We start from the raw sequence: 19141 nt of genomic DNA, 5'->3' as shown, positions 1-19141 counted from the left end.
GCAACAGCATAGGCCGCTTATTTCGGTTAGTGTCCATCTGCCTGCCTCCATTTTGGTGTCCAGTTGTTGTATCACTACACACACTTCCACACAAACTATATTAATTTGCACTCTGACAGCAAAACTTATCCAGCATGCACTTTACAACTGTTGCTGTTGAACCATTTATATGCATAACAAAAGAACACTGTAGTCTCTACTATTAATTTTCCCTTAGATCCACAACGTGCAACAGCACACTTCTGGCTATATCATTTTCATACAACTTGGCTATGCTATTTCAGCATACTAATGTTCAAGTTGTTTTTTCGAAGGGCTCTCCCATGCAATACACACTCCATGACGAGCAACCTATCAGAAATTCTTTAAGCTAGGTGTCTACAAAATGAGGTGTACAGAATATTCCACCGACTATATCAGTCAAACGTGGAGACCTTTCACTGTTAGGTTTAGTGAGCATCTACTGACAAAAAAGGTCATGTGAAAAAATTTTCCCCTCTGCTCAGCACCTCAAATCTTCTGGCCATCAAACCCCACATTTTTTTATGTACCTTGAACACTATCAGGTGGTTTTCTTTTTCAGCAACCCAAAAAATTATGCCCTATCTTACAACTGATATAAAATATGGCAGCAAAGCCAACAAAGGCCAGACACTGAATTCATTGGAAGAGTTTGAAATGTCTAAGCATATCTCTGAAAACCCCCCACCACGAGCAAGCCTCTCCAAAACACACGAGCAAGCCTCTCCAAAACACACGAGCAAGCCTCTCCAAAACACACGAGCAAGCCTCTCCAAAACACACGAGCAAGCCTCTCCAAAACACACGAGCAAGCCTCTCCAAAACACACGAGCAAGCCTCTCCAAAACACACGAGCAAGCCTCTCCAAAACACACAAGCAAGCCTCTCCAAAACACACAAGCAAGCCTCTCCAAAACACACAAGCAAGCCTCTCCAAAACACACAAGCAAGCCTCTCCAAAACACACAAGCAAGCCTCTCCAAAACACACAAGCAAGCCTCTCCAAAACACACAAGCAAGCCTCTCCAAAACACACAAGCAAGCCTCTCCAAAACACGAGCAAGCCTCTTCAAAACATCAAATATTTTTTTATATTACTACACATCTTTAAATGATTGTTGCCACCTGTTTTACTTTTTGGTTATTTTATCTAAGTCTTAGCCATCAGTTAAGTTTTAGCACACTACTTTTGTGCCTTTTCTTACTGTGGCTCTATGGGAGTTTGACACTTCTTTGGAGTCTAGATGCCGGCACGACAGCACATGCTCTTAGTATTGTAAACAGACCATATGTGTGTTCATGGGGCAGTTTCTTTAAGGGTGAGTTACCTTTGTTACAGACAATCTTCCAGTTTAGCACTGCTTCTGGCTTTATTACTTCATTACTTCATGTTTTTACCAAAAAATTTTAGCCATTTCTTTATTCTTAATAGAGCCCAGTCATTTGAAAGGCTGTTTTAGCCTAGCAATTCTATGTGTGTCTCATGTGCTCAAGTTTTTTCTGCTCACTGAATATGCCTATTTCCTTAAGTTAGGTACCCTTTTAACACTTTAGTAGCTTTCTTTTTCCTACTGTCTTTGCCTTCCAGGAATGTAATGAAGCACTGATTCTGGCTATCTGGCTGTTACCTCCCAGTCCTATGAGAAAACTCTTAACATTCAACATCTTGGTTATGATTAGCAAGAATTTTTGTCAGTAAGTTCAGTTATGGTGCAGTATCTGATGAGTTGAAATTTATACCCCTCACCAAACCTTGAAACACAAATGTGGCCCTGTGCTCCATAGTTCAATCAGTGTATGCCTTCCTCTAGTTATCTTTATTTATTCTTTTGCTATTGCCTTCAATACTATTTACACGTAACACCAGTTTGTAATTTCCCCACATTGATGATGCCTAAAACAGGCAAAACACATTACATGTGAAGATTAAATAAACATATCTTGGGGAATCAAGACTGTTTCTGTTCAAAAGACCTATTACAATTGCTGCACCAATACTACAGTGGTAGCCATGGAGTGGGATGATTTTAATGAACACCATTAATTTACTGGAACAAGACAAATAGCTAGTAGTTCTTGGGCTCTAAGGCATCCCTCTACTAGCAAATCATGAGACAACTACCTCAAATACCAGAATTTCAAGATGGCACCTTGGGTGAAGTCATAGGCAAAAACTGCATCACTAAAAATGAAGTTAAGAGTGCAAACAACTGCAAGATTTGTGGCAAAGTGTTAAAAGGTATTCAGTGTAGCAACTATCAATGTTTGTTTCATGAGAAGTGTTCCAAAGTAGGCATAAAATTTTTAACTGTCTATTCACGGTCCTGTCTTACCTGCATTAGTGATGGTTGTGGACGCAAATTTAGACACATTATCAGAAAAGGGACAAAATAATCATAGCACTTCCAAGTATTGGTATAAACAAAAAATATACTGCTCTGAAAACGTAGTGCATTTTTGCAAAAGAAACACACATCTATCCATCACTCGAAGATCACGATAAAGAATCCAATGTAAACACAGTTGACATGTTGATTCACTCTACTCAGTGTACTTCAGCAATAGAAGACAGCCTTTAACACCAGTTAACTGTAAAGAGTATCTCAGTTTCTTGTAATAACCGATATTCAAAGATATATGCTCAATGTACATCAAATGGCAGCTCAGCAGTGGTATAACAGCTACAAAAGAAGAAAGTGAAACTATTTGGCGACAGTCGTGCACACAACATTCCAAAATTATTGATAAACAATGTGAATGGCAAGTGTTCAAGTTTCTGACATCGTAAAGCCTTCAGCAAATTTCAATTGTGTAGCAATGAGTATTAATGAAGAATGTTCTGATCTCAGGAGGACTGATTGTGTTGTGCTCACAGGATGTGCTAATAATGTTAACAGAAACAAAGCTAATGCCTTTATTAAAAAGCTGTTTACATTGCTGAAGTCCTCAAATTTCACCAATGTAATAATAATAACTTTGCCATTAAGGTACGATCTAACAGACTGGTGATGCGTTAACAAAGAAATTAGACTGTCTTATTTGAAGCTGAAAAGCTTCTGCACCAAGTTTGTGAATGTTAAGGAGATGTTGTTGTTGTTGTTGTTGTTTTCAGTCCTGAGACTGGTTTGATGCAGCTCTCCATGCTACTCTATCCTGTGCAAGCTTCTTCATCTCCCAGTACCTACTGCAACCTACATCCTTCTGAATCTGCTTAGTGTATTCATCTCTTGGTCTCTCTCTACGATTTTTACCCTCCACGCTGCCCTCAAATACTAAATTGGTGATCCCTTCATGCCTCAGAACATGTCCTACCAACCGATCCCTTCTTCTGGTCAAGTTGTGCCACAAACTTCTCTTCTCCCCAATCCTATTCAATACTTCCTCATTAGTTATGTGATCGACCCATCTAATCTTCAGCATTCTTCTGTAGCACCACATTTCAAAAGCTTCTATTCTCTTCTTGTCCAAACTATTTACCGTCCATGTTTCACTTCCATACATGGCTACACTCCATACGAATACTTTCAGAAATAACTTCCTGACACTTAAATCTATACTCGATGTTAACAAATTTCTCTTCTTCAGAAACGCTTTCCTTGCCATTGCCAGTCTACATTTTATATCCTCTCTACTTCGTCCATCATCAGTTATTTTGCTCCCCAAATAGCAAAACTCCTTTGCTACTTTAAGTGTCTCATTTCCTAATCTAATACCCTCAGCATCACCCGACTTGACTACATTCCATTATCCTTGTTTTGCTTTTGTTGATGTTCATCTCATATCCTCCCTTCAAGACACCAATTCCATTCAACTGCTCTTCCAAGTCCTTTGCTGTCTCTGACAGAATTACAATGTCATTGGCGAACCTCAAAGTTTTATTTCTTCTCCATGGATTTTAATACCTACTCCAAATTTTTCTTTTGCTTCCTTTACTGCTTCCTCAATATAGAGATTGAATAACATCGGGGAGAGGCTACAACCCTGTCTTACTCCCTTCCCAACCACTGCTTCCCTTTCATGTCCCTCAACTCTTATAACTGCCATCTAGTTTCTGTACAAGTTGTAAATAGCCTTTCGCTCCCTGTATTTTACCCCTGCCACTTTTAGAATTTGAAAGAGAGTATTCCAGTCAACATTGTCAAAAGCTTTCTCTAAGTCTACAAATGCTAGAAATGTAGGTTTGCCTTTCCTTAATCTTTCTTCTAAGATAAGTCGTAAGGTCAGTATTGCCTCACGTGTTCCAGTATTTCTACGGAATCCAAACTGATCTTCCCCAAGGTCAGCTTCTACTAGTTTTTCCATTCGTCTGTAAAGAATTCGTGTTAGTACTTTGCAGCTGTGGCTTATTAAACTGATTGTTCGGTAATTTTCACATCTGTCAACACCTACTTTCTTTGGGATTGGAATTATTATATTCTTCTTGAAGTCTGAGGGTATTTCGCCTGTTTCATACATCTTGCTCACCAGATCGTAGAGTTTTGTCAGGACTGGCTCTCCCAAGGCCGTCAGTAGTTCCAATGGAATGTTGTATACTCCGGAGGCCTTGTTTCGACTCAGGTCCTTCAGTGCTCTGTCAAACTCTTCACGCAGTATCTTATCTCCCATTTCATCTTCATCTACATCCTCTTCCATTTCCATAATATTGTCCTCAAGTGCATCACCCTTGTATAGACCCTCTATATACTCCTTCCACCTTTCTGCTTTCCCTTCTTTGCTTAGAACTGGGTTTCCATCTGAGCTCTTGATGTTCATACATGTGGTTCTCTTATCTCCAAAGGTCTTTTTAATTTTCCTGTAGGCAGTATCAATCTTACCCCTAGTGAGAGAAGCCTCTACATCCTTACATTTGTCCTCTAGCCATCCCTGCTTAGCCATTTTGCACTTCCTGTCGATCTCATTTTTGAGACTTTTGTATTCCTTTTTGCCTGCTTCATTTACTGCATTTTTATATTTTCTCCTTTCATCAATTAAATTCAATATTTCTTCTGTTACCCAAGGGTTTCTACTAACCCTCTTCTTTTTACCTACTTGATCGTCTGCTGCCTTCACTACTTCATCCCTCAGAGCTAACCATTCTTCTTCCACTGTATTTCTTTCCCCCATTCCTTTCAATTGTTCCCTTATGCTCTCCCTGAAACACTGAACAACCTCTGGTTCTTTCAGTTTATCCAGGTCCCATCTCCTTAAATTCCCACCTTTTTGCAGTTTCTTCAGTTTTAATCTACAGGTCATAACCAATAGATTGTGGTCAGAGTCCACATCTGCCCCTGGAAATGTCTTACAATTTAAAACCTGGTTCCTGAATCTCTGTCTTACCATTATATAATCTATCTGATACCTTTTAGTATCTCCAGGGTTCTTCCACGTATACAACCTTCTATCATGATTCTTAAACCAAGTGTTAGCTATGATTAAGTTGTGCTTTGTGCAAAATTCTATCAGGCGGCTTCCTCTTTCATTTCTTCCCCCCAATCCATATTCACCTACTATGTTTCCTTCTCTCCCTTTTCCTACACTCTAATTCCAGTCACCCATGACTATTAAATTTTCGTCTCCCTTCGCTATCTGAATTATTTCTTTTATTTCATCATACATTTCTTCAATTTCTTCGTCATCTGCAGAGCTAGTTGGCATATAAACTTGTACTACTGTAGTAGGTGTGGGCTTCGTATCTATCTTGGCCACAATAATGCGTTCACTATGCTGTTTGTAGTAGCTTACCCGAATTCCTATTTTCCTATTCATTATTAAACCTACTCCTGCATTACCCCTATTTGACTGTGTTTATAACCCTGTAGTCACCTGACCAGAAGTCTTGTTCCTCCTGCCACCGAACTTCACTAATTCCCACTATATCTAACTTTAACCTATCCATTTCCCTTTTTAAATTTTCTAACCTACCTGCCCAATTAAGGGATCTGACATTCCACGCTCCGATCCGTAGAACGCCAGTTTCCTTTCTCTTGAGTAGTCCCCGCCCGGAGATCCGAATGGGGGACTATTTTACCTCCGGAATATTTTACCCAAGAGGACGCCATCATTTAATCATACAGTAAAGCTGCATGCCCTCGGGAAAAATTACGGCCGTAGTTTCCCCTTGCTTTCAGCCGTTCGCAGTACCAGCACACCAAGGCCCTTTTGGTTATTGTTACAAGGCCAGATCAGTCAATCATCGGGACTGTTGCCCTTGCAACTACTGAAAAGGCTGCTGCCCCTCTTCAGGAACCACACGTTTGTCTGGCCTCTCAACAGATACCCCTCCGTTGTGGTTGTACCTACGGTACGGCTATCTGTATCGCTGAGGCACGCAAGCCTCCCCACCAACGGCAAGGTCCATGGTTCATGGGGGGGAGGGTTAAGGAGATAGAAATTACTGAACAATGGAAGACACTGTTTCACACACACCATGAGCTGCACCTCAACGAACACAGTAAAACGATGCTAGCTTCTAACACAAGCAATGCTCTTTGAGAGATATCTCTCGTCAACAAAAGTGAAGATAAGTTAGTTTGTTCTTGTACTAGGTGCTATCTCATGTGGAAATGAACATGGAGTGGACGAATTCCCATGGAATTTGGTCCACAAGAAACAAAATAACAAATGAATGCAATTTAGAATTGAAGACCCATGCAGGTGCCACATTCAACGAACGATCAAATAATTAACTGTTTGGTTTAGTTCATAATTCCATAATGCATCTTGATATAGGCAGCTGTTAGTAGGAACAATGAAAAAGTTGTATGAACTGGAAGTATTTCTGGAGAACACAAATTCTGCAGAACTTATATGCTTAAATGAACAATGGCTTAAAAGTGAAAACAAATTTGATAACTTCATTTTCAGATTACAATTTGGCAACAAGTTTCTGTACAAAAAACTTGTTTGGTAGAATGCGCATTCTAGCATAAGATTAATTAAGCTTTGAAGAGAGAAACTTAATTGCTTGAACAGGAGCTGTTATTTGGAAACCGCTGCATTGAACTTTTGACACATGGCGTATTAACTACTATCATCTGTCATATCTTTGACTGTTCAGTTACATGTCTATTTGTAGACAAATCAAACCTTGCTGAGTAGGTTGCAGGTAGGAAAGTTGTGTAAGAAGATCATAATTTGCACTGACTTCAAAATTTTTGGATTGTAATGGGGACTCATTTCAGTGAACTGTAGTACTCATTTAGTTAAAATGACAAGAATCTTTGGCAAGGTGGCACCATGTACGTTGTATGTGTTGATAAAGTGAACAGAAGTTACAGTGAAGCAGTAAAAAGTGATTTTGTAGTGACAAATGGGGAAATTGTGAAATTAAGTAAATGCTTAATGAGTCTACACTTCATAATGGCTGTAGTAAGGGATAAAAATTCCCACCTAACAATAAATTCTGTGCTGTGAAAAGCTACAGACATCAGAAGTTCCTGACCTTCCAGCAACTGGGCCTAAATTGCAAGACTGCAAACAAGTAAGTGTTGTAACAGCAAAAAAGGTATGAATTGCAGCGAACACACCAAAGTTTGTTGATAGAAACAGGTATAATACGCAATCAATAAGTGATCGTACCAATGGCAGCAAACTTACAGAACTGGATAATGAACATGGTGAATGCAATTTTGAAAGAGAGTGAGAAATATGAAAGAAAAATGTAACCACATCCTCAGTAAAATACTGTAATGAATCTCTGAAAAATAAAAAACAAACAAAAACAGACAGTTAATAAGGAAAACACACAGTCCACAGTGTGAATATAATTATGGCAATGCAGTCAGTGACTAATTCAATGAACTCTGTAGTTCTGGTACTTTGAAACATACAATTAAGTGCAGTGTGATTTTACTCTCCAACAGCCATGGAAGAAATCTAGCTGAAATCCTAAATAACTATCATCTTCAAGTGAGCAGTGTTTCAAATCCCCAAAGCAAAAACAAGAAGAGTCGTAAAAGGTGCTAACCTGACATGAAATTCTGCGTAGCAATGATTTTATGGTCTCTAACTGGTGCAAATGATGTGGCAAGCAATGAAGTTTATGTCTGCATTGAAGCTCTGAAGAATTTTCTTGAAGAAAAGCAAAAGAACTTGATTGTCGCTACTGTCCCACATGGGTATGGTCTGACCTACAACTCGTGCGTAAACTGGGATATAAGAAAAACAAGTACCAGAATTAAGGCATAATGTTCAAACGATGGAAATTGTTCAATTCTTGATACAGGAAAGCTGAGTAGACGTCAACACACCAATCATGGATTGCATGTAATTGTGCAGGTAAGCATTATTTGTGTGAAAAATTAAATCAAATAATAAAAGGAAGGGTCAAACTGAAAAGCCTTGTGTATAAAAACAGTTTGTTCAGAAGTGAAAGTAGCACTACAGACACTTTTAGAGTACAACAGCCTTCACTACGCACATGTGAAGGCAAAGCGCTTGACACAACACCATAACTGACAGTAAATTCAAAATAATATGACAAAACGTCCAGTACGTTACCAACAAGTGGTAGTAGTCCCCATATTTTTCTTGTGAATGAACAAGGGTGAAAAACTGAAGAAATGCATATTATTAATTTAAGTAATTATGGAACTGTCAGTGTCTACTGTAGGAAACAACAAAGATGATTGTGTTGCTACTGATGTCTACAATAATGTCCAGTGCAAAAAAAAAAAATTAAAAAAATTATATATATAAATTTGCATGTGGGATGATTTTCGAAACAGCTGAAGTAAGAACAAAGCTCAGAAACAGCACTTTCATAATAATTAAGATCCCTTAACAGTAAGAACAAAGAATTCTTTTGTCATTTAGAGGACCTTGTTAATAAACTCACCCCATAAAAAACAGACTATAATAGTAGGCATTGTATAAATTGCCTTAGATATGCTATGTTACAGTCCAATAATTACACCCATTTTAATTAAACACCAACGAGAATGACGTCCGTCTTTCAGGCATGTACTGACCATGTTGTTAGGAACTTAAGGAAGGAAGATCTTTTAGTTTGAACTGTTTAGAACCACTTTTCAGTTCATAGTGCATTACTCTTATAGCTTCATACAGACAAAGAACTAGTATCTCATGGGGACCTATTTACCAATAAAAGAAAGCTAGACTACCATTAAAGGTAGCTCTGGCACACAAACTGGTATTGGGTACACCTACAGGAAACAGAAGATGTAAGTGGAAAGTAAAGACATATTTTATACAAAATAAACCCACTGTCTTTATCAAACGTGCCCAGTGATCAAAATAATAAGGAAAACCGAGTTCCAAGGATCTTAAACCAACATCATAAAATTAAAGGAAGATATGAAGGACTTATACATTCTCTTTAGAAACGCCAAACTGCAGTACTTCCAATCTTCATACAAAGCCTGTAGAAAAACCTACAGTGACACACTTGAGACATTAAAAGCACAGATATATGCAGAACAAATTAGGCAATCCAGTAACACAGTGTGGAGTATAGTGAATTGTGTTTTGTTCATCTAATGACGTACATTTGCAATCCATTTGATTTAAATACCGGAGACATGTCAAAATTTATAAAATAATTACAATGGTTTTTATATGAATAAATAATAGCACTATAATAAATAACAACACTAAGGATAACACATTGTACCCAGCTCAAATTTCCAGTTTGTCCCACATGAATTCATCCACTGAGTAATAACACTTCAGTGTCAGTACTTCATATAGCTTTCTTTTAAGTGAACCTAAATCTGCATCAACTTATTCCCTTTTAATTTATTGCAAATTTTCATTCCCATGTACTGAGATCCCTGGGCATACAGTCTGACACATTGGGTGGAAAGCATAAAATTTTCTTTGTTTCTGGTATCATGTGAATGGACAAAATGGTTTCCCTCAAATAATTCATGTCTGGTGTACAAAAATACAATAATCTGATATGTATAAGGACGGCAGAATTAGTATTTTAAGGTTTCTAAATAATGGTTGACATGGTTCTTTGTGATTTGGAGTGCACATATTTCACATGTTTTCTTTCAATATTTTTAGTATCCGCAGTATGTTTGTCGAGTTACCCCCAAAAAAAATACCATACCAAAAGTGGATTCAAAATAGCTTGTATATGCTACTTTCCGTGTGTCCGTGTCAGTTGCATTTGAGAATATTTGCATTGCAAATGCAAAGCTGCTCAGTTTGTTTGCCAGGTATTCCATGTATGCCTGCCAGCTCAAATTTTTATCTACATTTAAACCTAAGAATTTGACTGAGTCAATTTCTTCTATACCTTGGTTGTGTACGATCTTAATCTGCTCACATTTTGACAGTTTGGTTCTAATCTGCATCACATGCATCTTAGATATATCTAAATTCAACCCTTTCAGCTGAAACCAAGTTTCTAAGGTAGTGAGGGTACTGGTCACAGATTTGGGAAGTTTTTCTGAGTCCTGATCTTCAACTAAGGCAGAAGTATCATCTGCGAACAGAACTGATGGGGAGCTGATATTTAATGGTAGATCATTAACATAAAATAAATAGGACTGGGCCTAATATGGTGCCTTGTAGAACTCCGTGAGATATTTTTCCAGAAAGAAAAAAAATATGTGCCATTTGAAGAAATGCCAACTCTTTGCTTTCTGTTGGATAAGTAGGATTTAAGCCATTTTAGGGCACTGCCACTAATGCCATTTTTCAAGTTTGTAAACAAGCAATGCATGGTTTACGGAATCAAACGCCTTTGTGAGGTCGCAGAAAATTCCTGCCACCTTATTTCTCTTGTCTAATGATTTACTTATTTTCTCAATGAAACTGTTTACTGCATTGATGGTGTTTTTACCCTGCTGGAAACCAAAGTAATTGTTTAGAACAACAGAATATTTTGCAATGAAGTCTTGTATTTGTGCAACAGCAGGTTTTTCAAATATTTTAGATAGGACTGGGAGAATCGAGATAGAATGATAATTTCCCATAATTTCTCTTGATCCCTTCTTGAAGAGTGGTTTGACTTCAGCGTATTTCAGTACCTCTGGGAAACAGCCCTCTTCAAAACGTTGATTTATTATCTAAGCTAGTGGGTTTGCTATTCTATTGTGTACCACTTTAATAACTTTGGTGGGTATTCCATCGCAACTTGCAGATTTTTTGTTTCTTAATGTTAGAATAACATTTTCTACATTCTCCACAGAAACTTTTGAGAATTTTGTAACGTTTTCAGAGTTTTCACCTAGGCCAGGGGGATTTACTTTGTTGTGGTAATCTGTTACATCTACATCAGACTTTGCTACATTTAAAAAGAATTATAAAGTACTCTGGTATTTGAGTTGGATTTACAGTAGTATTTCCTTCAATGTACACTTTTGGAATTTCTTGGTTACAGGCTCTAACAACTAACTCAGATTTAATGACTGGCCACACAGCCTTTGTCTTATTGTTATGATTTAAAATTCGCCTGTTATTTGCCAGTTGTTTTACAGAGTTTAACATATTTAATGAAATCAATATCTTCATTATATTTTAGTTCTCTGTGCAGTTTCCTTTTCGTTACACTGGAAATTTTTTTGCCCTGGGTAATCCACTTTACTCTGTTATTTTACTGCTGCAGAGTCTAGGTGGATATGTTTCATTAAAGTCTCCAAGAAAACTATTTAGGAATTTCTCAAAGTTTTCGTTACTTGAGTTACAATAATGAAAAGGCCATGTTTTATCTCTTAGCTTCTCACTAAATGTTAGCAAGTTTTCTTTGCTAAAGTTCCTGCTCATATGGGTTCTCATACGTGAAATGTTCCTGTGTGTGGCAGCTCAATGAACAATGCACAATGATCTGAAATACCTAGATCTAGACAAAATTTACACACATCTTCATGTACATAATTAGTTAGAACATTGTCAATGCATGTTGGTGATTGCCCAATGTCTCTGGTAGATTCAAAGGAATTCAATTTGAAACCATATTTCTCTACTAAGTCAGTGAAACTTTAAGCATGGCTACTGTCAAATATGATATCAATATTAAAATCAGCAGCTATTACAACTTTTTCCTTTTTTTTCTGCGAAGGTCTTCTAGCATAATTTGAAGCTTAGATAACAATAGTTCTGTTGTTGACGTCCCTGGAATTCTGTATATTGAGATTATTGTAACATTTGCTAGTGAGTCCACTATTTCTACACAACAGCTCTCTAACACACATTCTTCATTTAAATAATTAAAACCGTTTGTGGTCTCATAATTTGTATCACTATGTAGAAGGATACGTGAGCCTCCACGTGACTTGTTTCTTCTGCAAAAGCTACTTGCTAATCTGAAGTTCCCTATTTTGTTTAGAATTTTAATTGTGTCTTCAGTAAACCAGTGCTCATTTAAACAAACAACTTTAATATTTGCACATTCTGTCAGAATGATTTCCAAATCATCTATTTTGGAGCTTTTCTTGTCAGAAGCATCAGTGTTAAAGCCATTTATATTCCAGTGGATAACATACCTACTTTGACTATCACTTATAGACTTTAGCACATTTCCTGCCAGATGATTGATTGGTTCTGTCTTTCTTAATGCTACACAAGTTTCTTCACCCCCATCACTACTTACAAGTTTCCCTTTTTTTATGATCTGGCAAGTATCTACGAACATCTTACTGAATATTTTTGAGCCCAGCCTATTCAGATGTAGACCATCTTTGGCAAGACACTTTGCACTTAGAAATTTGTTGGGATCAATGAAAACGACTCACAAGGGGAGGCCGCCAATTGTGAAATTTAGATTCGATTCATACCGCGCATAATAAAAGCTCATGGCCAGAGGTGTAGTGTGGCAAAGCACCAAGATGCACTTCTCAGCCATTGTCGAGAAAATCGACGGTTAAAAGAAACCGTTGCGGTGAAATACTCTCTACGATTAATAATTTTCTAGAACGTCGTGGCGCAGCGGTAAGCGCTCGGGTTCGTAATCCGAAGGTCGCCAGATCGAATCCCGCGCCATGTAACCTTTTTTTAGTAATACTAAAAAAAGGTTACATGGCGCGGGATTCGATCTGGCGACCTTCGGATTACGAATCCAAGCGCTTACCGCTGCGCCACGACGCTGTAGAATATTATTAATCATAGAGAGTATTTCACCGCAACGGTTTCTTTTGACTGTCGATTTTCTCGACAACGGCTGAGAAGTGCATCTTGGTGCTTTGCCACGCTACACCTCTGGCCATGAGCTTTTATTATGCGCAGTATGAATCGAATCTGAATTTCACAATTGGCGGCCTCCCCTTGTCAGTTTATTGCACTGTTCTTTAATATTGCCATTTTTCTCTGCACATAGCTGTCACTCACCAATCTTCTGTACACAATGCCACTTATTATTATTCTGGAATTTGGGTAGAGTCTTCTGGCTGCTATCTGCTGCTTTCTCTCTTGAGTTTAAGATCTTTTTTAGGTGTGTATGCAATTGATGCATCCTGATTCCAGGTCAAATGTCCATTTCGGAGTTTGGTACAACTATGTTTCTCAACAATGAGTCACCTATAATAAAGAATTCACTTTCTGTCTTATTATAATGCTTCTTTCTGTCTTTTTGTATGTTATGCTGGTCCACTTGTATTTGTTTGGTTCTTTAGCATCTTCAGTTCCTTTTTCTTTTGTAATGGCAGCTGAAATTTTTCGTTGTTTGTCAGTTGTATCACTCCATGTATTTGCCGAAGTAGGCCCATCTAATACTGAAGTTACCCAAAGACATTGCTGTAGTTTAGGACCGTCATGGAAGTCCACTTTTGCGGCCAGCTATTCATGTGTCAGAGACACCAGGTGGATAAAGTGAGACCGCAATGATCAATACATGCAAAGATAACTTGTGCAGATACTCTGAGAATCAATGCGAATGAGGATAGTTAGCAACTCAACATAAAGATGATCATTGAGCTGCAGTCAGGCACGTAGAAAAGACAATCACTCTCACAACTACATTTTTGGCCATGCCTTTTTCAGAAAACGAGAGATAGAGAGATAGACTACTGCCATCTCCGGCCTCTTCATCAACACACACTGAGAATCAGATCCAAACAAACCACTCCTCACACCTCCCTGCCTCTCGTCAGCAGCTGCTAGGCTAGTGGCAAGAAGTGGTGGCAGCACTGACTGCAAACTGAGGGGTGTGGTAGAAGGGGGAGAAGCTGTACGAATGAGGGAGTAGGGAAGCAGCGCACATACTCAGCTGCAACCAACCAGTGACGATGCACGACATCTTGGTAAACAAACCATTTCATCTTCCGAGACAGATTTTTCTAGTGTTTTGTTTTCAGCTTTCCCTAGTAAGTTTGAAATTCTCCGATTTCCAGAAATTGTGTCAACCTTGTTAATGGATATCTGACCATCCAGCTGCTTTTATCTCATTGTCAAATTTAGATAAAGCTGTTAACAGTGAAATGAGTCAGGAACTTCAGCCAACAAAATGCAAGTACATATGTCTGGAGACTAAATGAAGCTTCCCAGCTGATCAGCAACTGGTATTGGGTACACACCAAATTACAACACTTTTGTATCAGAATTCATGAGTTTTCAATTAATGTTTCCCCTTTACAACAGCACATCACAAAAACTGTAAAAAAGACTTGTGCATAACTGAAGGTATCAGTCTCTCTCTAGAATTAGAAAGAGGAAACTGCACATGGAAGCAAAGAACAACTTTGGTGGGGAGTTTGTCAGGTATGTAAACAAATACAAAAGAATATTTGGCTGAGTAGTTAAACTGGCAAAACAAATGGTGAACAGTAAATACATGTCAAATGCCATAAATAAATGAAAAGCTGTACGGCAGATTGTTAAGACTGAAATAGGTGCTGAAAAAACAAAGTTTTAATCCTAAATTAGAAACTGAGGGGGGAAATGATTACAAACTCCAGACTTATGTGGCAATATAATGTAATTGGACAGACGAAAAATCTACTCACCAAGCAGCAGCAGGATAACACATATATAAAAGGAGATTTTACTTATGCAAGCTTTTAGAGCCAGTGTGTCCTCTTGCCATGAGTAAGACACTTTGGCTCCAAAAGCTCGCATAAGTATAACCTCCTCCTCATGTGTGTATTCTCCTGCTGCCACTTGGTAAGTAGATTTTTGGTCTATCTATTTACATTATATTGTCAAAAACTGTTTATTTTCGTTATAGACATTCGTTGAGAACTCAACCAGTATTTTATAACTACAAACAAAATTTTTTATCTCCTTGCTCCACACATAAGTCCCAAAATAACGCAACACAGACCAGGAGAATTCAAATTGACTCGTGCATTCTGCTATGAAGTGGCTAACGTTATGGAAATCCCTAAATAATCTTGAATCTGTAGCCTGGGACAAAATTCCAACAAAAATAATAAAGGCGAGAGTCTACATTACTAATATAGAAACCAAATCTAACAATGGAAAATCCAGGAAGGAAGATAACAATATTACAGAAGGAAAGTTGCTCCTTACCATATAACAGAGATGCTGAGTCGCAGATAGGGACAACAGGAAGATTCTCACAATTATAGCTTTCGGCCATTAAGGTCTCAGTCAACAACAACAACAACAACAACCAAACAACCAAACAAACAAACACGGAACTTGCACATACAACTGCAGTCTCAGGCAACTGAAACCACACTGCGAGCATCAGCGCCAGTGCATGATGGGAGTGGTGACTGGATGGGGTAAAGAGGAGGCTGGGACGGGGAGCCCAAATTTTTCAAAGCAAACAAAACTGAAAATGGCAGGATCATTTATTATGAACATTATGTTGGTGGCATCTTAATAATATACATCCCAAAATACAATTTACAGTTGAACACCGAACACAAGAAGTAATTAATTTTTTTGACCTAAACATAACCTGTCATAACAATAAAATCCCAAATTTATAGAAATCTACTATATCAGATGTCATAAATAACACATCATGCCACCCAAAAGAACACAGATGAGCAGTTTTCGGATCAGCACTCAACCATCTAAACAAAATGCTTATGACCCATTCATAGTTGAAAAATTAGATGAAAAGATAAAAACCAAGCAAACAGTGTTAATAACACTGTCATCAATAGCACAAGAAACTAATATCTCCATATCATTCCTCAGTAACATCTCATACCAACTTGCAAAATGGTTTAAATCACACTGAGCCGAAATAGATCACCAAACAACAAACGAAATACAAAACAAAATAGTTTAACACCTTTTCAAAAATCTGGTACATATAAATTATCCTGCGACAGTTGCTCCTGCTACTACATAGGGAATACAGGACAAAACTTTGAAATCCGATACAAAAAACACACAGATGCGCTACGTTTACAAATTTAAGGGACCTAGTCTTACAGCCCACCTAGCACAAATAGGTCATTCAGTTACACACATCAAAACGAACTTCCATATCCTACAAGCTGCTGAACAAAGGAATAAAAATAGATCTCCTGGAACAACTAGAGATTTTTGCTCATAAGAAAAAGCCCCCCCCACACCTTCTTAAATGAACAAACACATTTAGCAAATAACCCATTCTACCAAAATTGTGGAAAATTTAATTTAGTATTGTAGCCTTAATTATTCTCTTCTTCAGCACCATGATCAATTAGCAAATAGGCAGATGACTGATCCTTGACAAATTTTAGATGGAAACTTAGCTTTGAGATCATTTTTCATCTGAACTGTTTTGGTCCCACTGGGAGTGAACTAGACCTTACATCCCTCTTCATAGCTAATTTAAGTACTGCTAACATGAAATTAGTACTGCAAATAAATAGCAACTGTGACCTTCAATGTTCACATAAAAATGAACTTAAAGATACATTAAGACATTATGAAGCAGTAATAGCGGTAATTAAATATACAATTAACAATGAGAGAACCATACCTCCATAATCTCTTTGTTTTCATCACATGCCAAACGGTATGATTCAGATGTTTTCTTCTCATCTGATTTCATATCCCATTCTTCTTTCAATGGAATTAAGCTCTGTAAAGTTGTTGAAAGTTTATTAGTAGCAATGATACCACTGGAAATAAGTTATAAAGGATTAAATGCTTGCAATAAACAAATATAAAATAAATACCAGCTGAAAGTAAAAGGTTTCACTGCCAATTTCTTCACTAGTAGTAAAGGTGTTAAACATACATACAGGGTGATTATAATTAAAGTTAAACTTTCAATCCGCTGTAGAAATAATACCACTGGTCCAAATGACATCAAATTGCAATGGAATATTATCAGAGAAGGGGGGAAAATGAATGGCAGAAGAAAAATAAATAGTTACAAATGTAGCAATAGCTGGAGCTGTAAGCAATATAATTTAATATTGGTGAACTACAAACGACAAATGAATCATACAACAATGCCTAAGGTGCATGTCTGATGTTTAACAAACCGTACTATTCCATGTGCATGGGTGTACAGGTGTGATACTGTTAGCTACGTAAGCCCATGCACCACGGCAAGGTCATATCACACTGGATGGGGAAGATCTCTTTAACTGTCCTGAGGCCAAGAACTGCATAAAATGCATCAATCAAAATCAAATCAGATTATTAATTTCTGTGTGACTGGTGCAAAACATGTTCAATATGCCGTCCACCATTTTCTGCAACAAGCTGAAATTAGAAACAGCACATTCCACAACTGACTGAAGTGTTCCCAGTGCCACATTCAGAATGTGTTGCGCAATGCGTGCCTTCAACACAGCAAAGTTTGGAATTGAAACACTGAACACAACATCTTTCAGATAGCCCTGCAGCCAGAAGTCACATGGATTAAGACCAGGTAAGCGCGACAGCCAAGCTGTAGGGAAATGGCAGCTGGTAATTCTAGCATTTTCAAAATGGCACTTCAGCAGCTGCTTAACTGGATTTGCAATGTGCAGTGGGTGCCATCTTGCATAAAAATAATCCCATCCACGCTGTTGGAGAGCTGGAATGATGTAGTTGCACAAAAGACACTCCTAGCACTTACCAGTGACAGTACAGGTAATACGTCGAAGCACCTGTCTCTTCAAAAAAATATGGTCCGATGATAAACGATGCTGTAAACACGCACAAGACTGGCCTTTTCAGGATGAAGTTCTACTGGTTGATTTGCATGTGGATTTTCCATTGTCCATATTCAATTCGCCAGTTCTGAGTACAGACATATCTTGTCAGATAGAAGGGAGCTTCGTCTGTCCACACGATCTTCCAAGGCCAATAATCTTCCACTTCCATGCAAGCGAGAAATTCTAAAGCAAAGGTCTCTCTTGCTGGCAGACCAACAAGGAGCAACTTGTGCACATGCATAATTTTGAATGGATAGTAAAGAAGTATGTTTCATAGGATTTTACACACCGTGCTCACAGTTATGTCCAACATTCGGGCAATTCTCCATGCACTACACATTTGCACACCACCACTCATCTCCTCCCTCTACCAGGTTGCACACCAAAAGAACCTGTCTTTTCGAATTTCTGAATCGTTTTCTCCAGACCCTCAGCAGTCATCAGACCAACGCCTTTTTTCGAACCCTTCAGTGTCCAGAATGTCTACGGAGCAACATGTGCACAGTCATCATTCTTGTAATACAGCCTTACAAGTTGAGTGCAATCCTGCATTGAGACAGTCATGGCTAACATCGCAGACGCGAAAGGAAGAAAAGCCGTGTACCTGGCGTGTTTATACCAACTTCAATGGGTCATGCACATGACAGTTGTTTTCATTTAGCTGATCTGACACAGAGCACCGTCTATTGATCAATTTTCACACTATTTTTTTTTCTTCTGCATACATTTTGCCCCTTCTTCAATATTATTCTGTTGCAATTTGACGTCATTGTGACCAGTGGTTTTATTTCTACACTGTTTTGAAAGTTAAACTTTAATTATAATCACCCTGTACAGAGAACTGCGAGCTATTTACTGAACTGCTTGGAACACATGCCCTTCAAATGTTTTACACAATCCTAACTTCAACAAGCAATCTATCAAAAGTTGCAATTTAATATTTCCCTGAGAGACACATTAAATGAAAACCAGCTCGAGGTCTTGTGAATTGTGGTTTATTTGTCTCATAACATACATAATCTAAATCATTTGATTCAGTTACAGGAGACACGCCAAATTGTGCTAAAATTTCACTATAAACAAAGAACAGCTGATGTTAACAAACAGCATCATATTAA

The 19141-nt window shown here is 38.0% G+C and overlaps 1 protein-coding gene across 2 annotated transcripts in view; it reads right to left on the bottom strand.

Annotated features, from left to right (window-relative positions):
* The window catches only part of LOC124797889 (mediator of RNA polymerase II transcription subunit 30-like), a 93535-nt gene that overhangs the window by 13736 nt on the left and 60658 nt on the right, over positions 1-19141 (bottom strand). For both annotated transcript variants that reach the window (XM_047260996.1, XM_047261006.1), the window contains one exon: positions 16853-16954. In XM_047260996.1, coding sequence (XP_047116952.1) covers positions 16853-16954 — 102 coding nt within the window. The remainder of the gene's footprint in view (positions 1-16852; positions 16955-19141) is intronic.

Source organism: Schistocerca piceifrons, chromosome 1, assembly GCF_021461385.2.
Source record: "Schistocerca piceifrons isolate TAMUIC-IGC-003096 chromosome 1, iqSchPice1.1, whole genome shotgun sequence".
Lineage (NCBI taxonomy): Eukaryota > Metazoa > Arthropoda > Insecta > Orthoptera > Acrididae > Schistocerca > Schistocerca piceifrons.
This window is presented reverse-complemented; position numbering and strand designations above follow the sequence as displayed.